This window comes from Solea solea, chromosome 15 (genome assembly GCF_958295425.1).
Source record: "Solea solea chromosome 15, fSolSol10.1, whole genome shotgun sequence".
Classification (NCBI taxonomy): Eukaryota; Metazoa; Chordata; class Actinopteri; order Pleuronectiformes; family Soleidae; genus Solea; species Solea solea.
The window spans coordinates 26,468,359-26,479,322 of record NC_081148.1 but is presented as its reverse complement, the minus strand read 5'-3'; the positions used below and the strand labels follow the sequence as shown (position 1 = coordinate 26,479,322).

At 38.0% G+C, this 10,964-nt stretch overlaps 1 protein-coding gene across 1 annotated transcript in view; it reads left to right on the top strand.

The window, feature by feature from the left end:
- The first annotated feature begins 361 nt into the window (after positions 1 to 361).
- The window catches only part of atp6v1ba (ATPase, H+ transporting, lysosomal, V1 subunit B, member a), a 31,031-nt gene continuing 20,428 nt past the window's right edge, over positions 362 to 10,964 (top strand). Inside the window, exon 1 of the mRNA XM_058651899.1 lies at positions 362 to 572. Coding sequence (XP_058507882.1) covers positions 464 to 572 — 109 coding nt within the window. The 5' untranslated portion in view covers positions 362 to 463. The remainder of the gene's footprint in view (positions 573 to 10,964) is intronic.

Genomic DNA, 10,964 nt, shown 5'->3' with positions numbered 1-10,964 from the left:
TGCTTGAGCATTACATACACACGTTACATGAGTTAAACTCATTGACAGCTCGCGAATATATAAGAGCAGCTTTAAGTCGCATCACTTCATTCCAAATTCCAATGATCACAGAATTTGACAGACAGAAAAAACAACAGAGCTGGTGGTGCCTGAAACCTTTGCACAGTACTGTATAAAGGAAGAAAAAGGACTATATACAATGAAGTATTTACTTTGCTGTCAAATATACAAAATTGAATATTGACAGTAAAGCTAATGCACCTACTGTATTGTCATGTTTTTAAATTAACAGACTATTAACCTTTCGCACCCATCATGAATGGCACCCATCCTCCACCGTCTTATTTCCGGTTCCTGTGTGTCATGTGACCAGCGCTCCTGTCATCTGTGTTAACCAGCAGCATTTAGCAAAGCTCGCCGAGCACAGTTGACTTTCTCAGGTGTTCCTTCTCTTTGTCCAACGATGGCAACGCTGGTGGCAAACAGGGCGATGGACGTGAACGGTGTGGCTGCGGCGGCACGGACTCACACTCAGGCGGTGACCAGAAACTACATCTCTCAGCCCAGACTCAGTACGTACCGTTAACAAGCTGCCGGACTAGCACTAGCTGGTGGCTAACAAGGTTGTTGTGCTGCATTCAATGACGCGGAGACGGCGGACAGTGCGTCAATATTTCTATTATAAATGTATGATCAATCTTAGCTTTTATGGACAACATATGCCGACAAACTGTTCTTCTGATAATCGTTGCTTTTCCAATCGACCGAGAATGCAGCATATGAGGGGGACAGGGTTAGCATGTGAACAAGCTAGGAAGCTACACATTACATCTGTGCTCGTGTCACTTTTGTTATTTAATGGGGATTCGCGTCGATATATAATCACGCTGCAGCAAGTACCCATTGTTTACCACATTCATTCATTCATCTTCATCTATCTGCGTCAAAACGCCAATCAGCTAAGCTAACACGGCAACTAGATATAAGCAGCAGTGACAGGTCAAACGTACCGTTTTAAAATTGTATAGTCATACAAAAATGATAATTTAATTGAATGTCTGTCACAATATAAGTGCTTTTAAGAATGGGGACAACATGCATAATGATGCGGTAACTGCTCACGAGCTCAGCGTCACGACACGCTCACTGTGGATTAGCAGTTAGCGTCAGTCAGCTGACTGCGCTGTTATCGCGCAGTCATAACAGCGCATCTTGTTTGTGTTTTTTTTAATGTTTTTTTTCTGGGTTGAGATTGAAACATGTAACGTTAGCTCTGTTGCTTCTAGACCGTAACGTTTCTTTTGTGAGGTGCATTGCAAGAGCGTTGACGGTATTTTGAGGAACACGGATGGATGATGAGCGTGTCTCCGTCATGTGACTGGATCACATGAGCTGCAGCTTGCAGTGAAATGGGAAGTGATGTGAACCTAGTTTCTGATCTGCTTTTTTTTTAAAGTATAATTGTTTTTTTTTACCCTGTGTCACATGATTGGCGATGTGCACAATAACAGAATTATTGGTAGTAACTTAAAGTAGTTAATTTTTTCACATCATATTAAAATGCATTTATAAGTAGGTTTGCAACAATTAGTCAATTTTAAATATTTATTAGTTTCAATGGAATAATATACATAATTCCCTTTGAAGTATTTGACTCACAATATTTAGTTTATTTGTTTGTACTATTTTAAACCCTGATATTACCAGTGTAAACCTGTGATTATATGGAAATCATATGAATTTGGTTGATATTACATTACATGTCATTTAGCAGACGCTTTTATCCAAAGCGACTTACAAGGGAATTGTGTACAACCTGCCAGGGGTGGAGTTGAACTTGCGACCATGATGTCTTTTGCACACGGGGTACCGGTCTTAACCGTATATTAACGAATATATATATATACCCCCGTTATAGAATATATATATATATATATATATATTCTATAATGGGGGTCTTCAATGTTTTTCATGCCAAGGACCCCTAAACTAATGGTGAGATGGAACAGGGACCCCTACTATATATATATATATATATATATATATATATATATATATATATATATATGTATATATATATATATTGTATAAAATAGTTATCAACAATGTCTGTCGATGCATGATAGTCATACATACAAGCTATTCAAATGGATGTTTTTATTTGAAACATGTGGAAACGAAAATGAGTGATGGCCTATTGGTGCCGCTGCCATGCATCAACATACCTGTTGCAGTATGTCAGATTCATGTTTACGTATGTGTATTTGAAGACATTTAAATATGTGGGGAAAATAATTTATTTATAAAAATTGTCAAATCAAGCAAACATTTCTTACCCTTAACAAAAATCCCTGCATAATAAAAACTAAGTCAGCTTAAGTACACTCTGTCATAGGAATATATTTACGCTTTAAATTTCACAGCCTTTACTGACTGGGAACTTTATTGTGGCTTTGTAGACCACTTGTGTATTTCCACCGGCTCGCCTCGGCCTGACATGACACGGCTTAGGTTGCATCTCCACTACAAAAAAAAGTACCTACTCAACGTGGGTGGAGTCATCACCGCACCGCTGAGTGAAACTGCAGTGACGGGTTTTACATGCGACACACAAACTTGCAAAGCAGTTGTTTTCAGTGTAACTGAATCAAATCACTAGAATCATTTAGTTCAAAATATTTGTTCAGTTCTTCCTCCATGACCGGAGTACAGACTCCGTCTGACACAGTCACTGGACTGAAACACAGCGGCAGGGTCTGTAATGTAGCTCGCCGTTTGCAATCAGCAGTGCTGTCCCTTAATACACCAGACTCCTGGTAGTTGTTGGAGATTAACCCACGTCTTTAGGATTGTTAAGTACTTTTAGGTGATCTACTGTTTGGCTTGATTTCTATGTGGGACGTCTGGCGCTCTGGTCAGGCAGTCTGACCAATCATCGCATAGTTACCTACTCGGCACACTTTTGGAACCTCGTGGGAGCAGGTACTAAAAATAGTACCTGGTTCCAGGTACTATGCTAGTGGAAACACTACTTAAACCGTGTCTTGCAGAGGCGAGTAGAAACGGTGGAAATATGCCATTGGTCTCATGCACCAAAGTCCCTGCTGGAAGCCATGTCTGTTTACCTTTATCTTAACTGATAGTCATTTTAACATTCCCCTCAAACAAAACAGTAATTAGATCAGGTCTCTTGATTAGTTAAGCAAATGACAGGTTTTGGACTTTTAGAACAGGTACTTATGGTGTTCTGTAAAGAAAAGGTGCAAATGATAGCTCCATTGATGACATCCCACTGAAATAACACATCATTGATCTACCTTGGTTCTCACAGTGATGAGTTGTGTTTTTGTGACGGTCTTATTTTCCATTGTGCTGCTTGTGTTGATTACATGGATTGAGTCAGCACAGTGGATTTTGGTGTGGTTTGGCACTTTGCTCTCTGAGCCTAATGTTGAGCCTCTCTACTGACTTTGATTATGATGTCGTTATGCTCTTATTCTGAGCTGCATTCAGGCAATGAAGGTAGCAAGGTGATGGCTTTTCCTTTTGTGCAAGTGTCAGAGAGGCAAGCATGGACTAAAAGCCTTTTAGCAAACTGGAAATAAATTACTTAATGGAGCTACAACCACCTAAAAGCTAAGAGAGAATGCAGGATGTAATAAAACTTGTCTCCAAAAAATATCAATCTTACCTGATATTCTCTCATTTTGTTGTACCAAGGACTTGCTTGCCTTTTTTCCTCTCATCAAACATGTAACCCACATGCCAATCCTGATGATGAGATAGCTATTCATAGACAAATCATCTCAAGTCAGTGTTGGTGGAACTTTGTGATCCAGGAATGTTGTAGATCCTGCCTAAACATATGTGTTGTTTGGTTTTAAACATTCTGAACCAACCAAGATCATGACAACATTAACTGCTCCACTGGATGTTGGTCCACTTATTACATGGCTCCTTACAAAAAACGTATTGATTTCAGAATTATTTTAATGATTAGGAAAACGCTGTATTGCTTCCTAGTAGTAAAATGATAGTGTGGAAAATATTCCACTGAGGCAGAGATGTCTCTGACAAGTTATACTTTGATAAAAATGACTGGACTTTGTAATGACAAGTAATTCATTTAAATCAGCTGTCCCGCTCCCCTAATAACCATAGAACAGTTTTCATTATTAACAATTTTAATAATTATTTCTATATTAATAGTGCTCAAAACATGCACACACTCAGTAAAGTAGGATGGAATAAACACTCCCTGAACGGCAAATCACTGACAACAGAAGGGAATTTTGAGAGCAACTGTTCACTGCTTCCATCTATATTATTCTTCATCACACTCTGCTGTAAGTGGTTTGATTTTTATCACTCCGTGCCTCTCATCAGTGGTCTCTCTCTACTGTTCAACCTCTCACATAGGTGGTGAAAGAAGCTAATAATGTTTTGAGCCTGTGAGCAGTGGGAAATGCTGTTCTGTTATTATTCACACCTTTCATTTGCAGAGCAAGTCTGCATGTGACTGGGGATGGGCATTTCAAGTAACAATAGTAAAGCCTGAGCACATGCACTATATTTTTATTCAACATGTACGTGCATGTGAGTGGTCATTCACACTTCACATGTTTGTAAACAGAGAAATTATAAAATTAAAAACAATTAAGTTATTTTTCTCCAAACTGCAGGATGAGTTTTGTGGCAACATTTTGGTGGAAGAGGAACTAGAATAAGGCAAACAGAGAAAAATAGATGCATGCTAAGAGCTCTATGCTATAGATCGGTGTTTCCCGAACTTTCTCGACAAGGACCCACTTTTTAAAGACGCATAATGTGCCAACTAATTTAATTATGTTTTGTTTTTGTAACAAATCATTTTCAAGTAGAGTTGTACCGAAAATTCGGCCACCAAAAAAAAGGCTGAAAGACTTTTATCACCGAAACAGGATGTTGTGATGACGAAATGACAAAATCTGTGGCCAGCACGTGCCTGTCTATTCACGCTTAGAGTCTGTCTAATATCAGTTTGAACACCAATAAAACGGTTCCAACAAGACGTGAGTACACGTGCAACAGCACCTATTAAAGGCTGCGTTGGATACGGAGAGCCCACTTGGAGACGGAGAAGCACAGAGTGCAGGTGCGGTGCACTGTGTGTCTGTCTTCTCCATATGAGGAGCATGCACCCTCTGTCTGATATGTTTGATGAGATCCTCCTAAATATTTTCATAGATTTATTCTTTGAAGCATGAATATTAATCTATACAATTGCAATGTGTTGACTTTAGTGAGGTAAGCACACACAGTCCCAGCCATAACAACAATATTAGGTTAAAAAACCATGGGGCAGAATTGGCATAATTTCTTTCTGTGTTTTGGTTTTTGGCCAAATGTTTCCTGGTTTTTGGTTTCGGCCAACAATTTTCATTTTGATACATCCCTATTTTCAAACAACATTATTAAACTATGTTACAACTTAATTTTATAATGAATTAAATGTTATCTAAATAATACACGTAAATCTTAAAATTAACTAAAAGGTTGGAAAAATTCTGAAAAAAAGCATCTGTGGGTCCCGACCGAGTCTTTGAGAATCACTGATTCCTCCCTTTTGTTGTTACCAAGCATGCACTAAATACTACTATGATTTCATTTGTCCTAATGTTAAAATATTGTGTACTGTTAAAACGGCTTCAGCAGTGCTTTTATTCACTCACCTCCTCCATTCCCTCCCTGTCACTTGCGCAGACACACAAACGCACATCGACAATGTACACATCTCCCCTCAGCCTTTTTAAAGCACGTCTCAGTTGCTGAACAAAGACACAATTAACAAGCATGGCGTTCACCGCATGGTACTGGGAGTCGTGCACCTGCTGTGAAAGGTGTGAATAAAAGCACCTGAACACAGAGGAAATCACTGATTGTCTTACTAACACTAGGATATGCAAGGTTTGCAAACTAACATTTGCAGTGAGAGTTTGAAATCTGACTTTATTTAATATAGCTAGTTGCCAGGCATCAAACAAGTCTATAAGATCACGGTAATGAGACCGTTGTTCACCACCTCATTGACTTGACAGAGCTCTAAGGCAGCTATTGAAAAAAGCCACAGCGAGACGGAGCAGGAAAAAAATAAACAAATAAAGACATTTCTCATCAGACCAAGTCTTTTCTTTCAAGAGGCCTTTGTCTCTCTCTCATGTCAAATGTGACAAAAGCTATTAGCCCACGAAATGGCTGTCTTTTGTTTTAGCAGTGCATTCTGTCATTTAGCGCAGTGAAAAGACATGGAGCAAAGGCACTAATTGTAATAATGTGTAGTCGCGATAAACAAGTGTCTCATCTGTCAGTATGAAAGTCATTTCTATAAAATCAATGTTATTTTTGTCACAGTTCTTTAATCCACATTCTAATTAGGCTTAAGCAGCTGGTTCGTCAGTAGAAAAGCGACTGTACCGTGGGCGTTTGCCATTCTTTTCATGAAAGAACATTCAAATGTGGGCTGAGGATTTGACACCATTTCTGTCTGCAGCGTGAGCAGAGTCGGCCTTGTGAGTGGCGCACTTGTTTGCCAACTGCTGATAATGAATTTCCCGACATCCTTCTTTCTCTGAGGACCTAGCAGGTCATTTAGAGAAGTGAGTGTGTATTTTCAAATTCGAGAAATGCCCCAGTTCCATTGCTTAACTTTGCTGTAACAATATAGTGATTCGGTTTCAGTGGTCAAGCGTCTTTATGGCACCAGGACTTTATTGTTTGTTTTTTATTCGGGCTGTGAGTGTGTTGCTGACATGATTACCGTGGATGAATTTTGATACAGATCTGTAATGTGCGGCTGAGCCTGTGATGTGCTCGACTGCCATGAATAAAAAAAAATGTAGAAAGAAAGATATTATCGTCATATCGTGATAAGGTATCTGTGATGGATTTTTAAGGGTCTTGCATTGATAATCAACATATTTATTATATTGAATTAATTACTGAAATCACTCAATATTACAAATTCAATATTATGTTGATTTAAAAGATACATCAAAATGACAATTGTATTTAAAGGCACTTAATAACACTTTAGTTTTAGGCCAAATTATTTCAAGTATATTGAATTTGACCACATTTATCGATCGATTCCACATAATGGGTTGATGCAGACCGATGCTATTCAGCTCTACGTTGGTTTAGATACTCTCAAACAAAACTTTATTTACAATCACTAAAAATCAATGGCCCTTTCTCAATACCCAAGTACTTGCATACTTGGGAAGTACTACTGGGGTACATACTCGCCAAGTATGGGAGTACTTGACGATCTCTTCAGTTGGAACAGCAGCTACTTCCTTGTACTACTGTCTGAATGGTGGGTGGCGCCAAGTGCTTAAGTCTTATCACAGTGTTGATAAATGAGCATATGAAATACTTTTAATAAATGCATATGTATTAGTAATAAATAATTAAATAGTGAAATAATTCTATATGGTTTTTTTTTGGGCTGTCATAGTAACGCGTTATTCGCGATGCGATTAATTAAAACAACGCGTTCATTTTTTTTGATCGCGTTTAATCGCGGCCCAGTTTGTCCTCGACTAGACTGTAGTGTGGGACCTCCAGGCCAGGTGCGGTAAGGCACCTTCAAGTTGTTTGCCAACCGCATAGACGAAGAAGAAGAATGAGAGCAATACTTATCCTATTCAAACCGTGGGCATGGAAAAAAATACCCCCGGGCTTCTGAATGGTTCGTTTCACTTTAAAAAACTTCAAGATGGCTCAGTCGACAAAACAAAAGTAATATGCGCCTTGTGTCCAACAGAATTTCACTATCACCGAAGTACTAGCAGTCTGAGCTACCACCTACTAGCAAAACATACCGGCAGTGCAGTCCAGGCTAATAGCAAGCAGCAGATTCGTCAGAGTTCTATGGTTGAGTGTGTGAGTCGTCGTCGTCGAACACTGGATGAAGCTAAGTTAACTACAGCGGTAGCAGCACTGTCCACTGAAAATGTTACCAGACTGGTCTGCCTTAGCAATTGGCTTAATAAATAGGAGAAAAGTTAGCACTAAGAGTTCAGAGTTCTGAATCTGATGTGTCTAATGACTTGTGTCTAATTCATTTAACTGTCATTAGGCCCTGTTCTGTTTGTCGTTTGTTGTCTACTACCTCTTCAGGCTAACCCTAACCCTAACCCACATTGCTGTGGCATTTTATGTGCTGTGTTTTTGAAATAGAAATGTCAAGTGGGTCTACAATGCACTTTTTTATTTGAAAGAAGAAATCAAAGATAAAAGACATTTTTTCTTTGTGTTTATTTGATTCTAACTATATTTTTAATATAGAGATTAATCGCCAGTTAACTATGGAAAAAATGCGATTAATAAAATGTATCGTTTGACAGCCCTAGTTTTTTTTACATAAAATTAATTGGTATTTTAATTAATTAATGACACATTTAATTAATTATTTAATGGTGTATTTATTTATGTTTATTTATGTATTTATTTATTTATTTTAATTAATTAATGGTTTATTTATTTATTTATTTGGCACTTTCCGTCCTCCTGATACATATATTGCGCACGGAATGTGAATATCTGTGTGCGTGCACTAATATTATTTGCTCGTGAGCATGTTTTACTGCCCTCACGACTTTTGACGCCATAAAATCATCACCCCAAATAAAACCCTCCGACCAATCAGAAATATAGCACTGCAATCTCCACCCCGGTGGTTCCTAACTGAAATGAGTGGTACTTTGTTTGGTTCCTAGATCCTGCAGTGGAAATGCTATTTGCATTTCCTGCAAAAGTCTCTCATTCATGGAACTCTGCAGTGGAAAGCCACCTCATGTGACCTCATGCAGTAGTAGTGACCACAGGGATTGTCTTTGATAGGGATGAGACAATACTATTGTCGTTGTCGTTCCAATACTGGTCAAAATCACTGGATCGGATATCGGACAGATAAAAATAGAAAGTGTGTCACAGTCCAAAAATCCTCATTATTGCATGCTTCATTATGCACAGACTGTAAAAGCATTAGTTTAGCCGAGTCATGTTGTGGGCTATTAGTTTCTTCTGAATGGGAGAAGAATATATATTTTACACAGTTGGAGAATGATGTATTTGAGATGGCTAGCTGGCAGCTTCCTAGTTTAAAAGGACTACTGACCTCAGTATCAGCAGTTATTCGAGTTTGTGATATCGTGACATCTCTAATCTTGAATAATTCATGCAGCAAACAACAGGGCCCTCTCTGCTGGTACAGTCACGCTTAGGCCTTGACAGATGACAGTCAGTGCAGGGAGGTAGGGAGTCCTGTGTCTACAGAGTACCTGTGTACCTGCAGGGTTCAAAAGCCCAGCTCAATTTGTTGCAAAAATTGAGCCCCCCCATTTTCAGAATGGTTTTATGTTCTGAAATTTGTTAACAAAACCCTCAGCTTGGCACTTCTGTCTTTTGGTTCCTTTTATTTCCACTTTTTTATGTTGAAAGCACAAAGCAATTTAAGTAGTGTGACAACTTGATTTGATGTTTTGTTGTGCTTGTGTTTTCCAAACCAAAGCAACTTTTTTTAATTTAGGAAAAATGAACACATTGTCCTGTTTGTTGTGTTGGTGTAGTCCTGTTTGTTCTTTAAAAAAAAAAAAAAAAATGTTTTCATTTATTTTAGCTTTTCTTTTCTGCTAAAGGTTACATCAATATCTTCTATCCCACAATTGTTCAGATAATACTTGGATAATCCGATGTTTGGCATTCTTATCAATTATCACAATTATTATTATGTTTTTTTTATTATTGAGGTTCCAAGTTAGCTTAGCCGATACTAAAGTGTGACATTGTCAGACTGCCATCCACTGATTGGTCAGAGAGTGTCAACACTACAAATTGCCAAGGAAATGTCTTAAATCTCATCATTTAACAGTCTGGTAAGAGTCTGGTGTATTTTGCGACAGCAGCTCTGAAAGCGGCTTTGCAAGTAGTACTAAACTAATCTTTTTGATGGTGAGCAGCAAGCTGCATCACAGACCCTGCCACCGTATTTGAGTTCAGTGCCTGTGTCAGACGAAGTCTGGGATCCGGTCATGCAGGAAGTACTGAACTGATATTTTTAATGAATGAGTCTAAGGATTCAGTACACCCAAAACAACTGCTGTACAAGTCACTAATCACTAGTTTGTGTGTGTCACAGGATTTATGTTGGTTCCCTTCTCAACATTTGACAATCTGAGACTCTTCTGTATGGTGGAGATGAGGCTTGAGTATCAAGTTTGTTTCCCCACATTTAGCCTTCATGCTCATGTGGGAAAATAATTTTATCACAATGTACCTTTTATATAATTCCATATCAATGATATATATAATACAAATAAACAATATAAATTCTATCAAATATAATATCTTTTAAGATGTTTTTTGCTTCTCAAAGGAGAGTGACAAAACACTGTAACTACACTCCAAAATATTATGGGCTGTATTACACGATCATTTCAGATAATACCGGTTTTTATTTCTTTGGCTTTTTAATGTTAAATGAAGGATATTTACGTGTGTTAGAAACAACGACATTGACTGTAAATGTCGTCAAATTCTGCTATAACACAAATAATTAGGCTTAAAATGAATGTTATGAATTTTTTAAATATCATTTTGACAATTCCATGTGCTTTTAATCAGTATTCATTTATGATATGTAGTGTATTTCACAAATTAGTTCAATATAATAAATGTGATGATCAATGTAAAAAGTCATAACACATACTTTATCATGATTTGACCATATCTAATATATAAGACCAGATATTGTCTCATGTCACCATATAGATATCATATCCATATATTGCCCAGCCTTACCAGAGACTGAGGAAGCTAAATGTCACGTGGCCATCATGTATTTGTGTCCTGTCCATGCGTCCTCACAACATCCTGTTTCTGTCGCTTTGTTTCGATGTTAAAAGTCTTTCAGCCTAAATGTT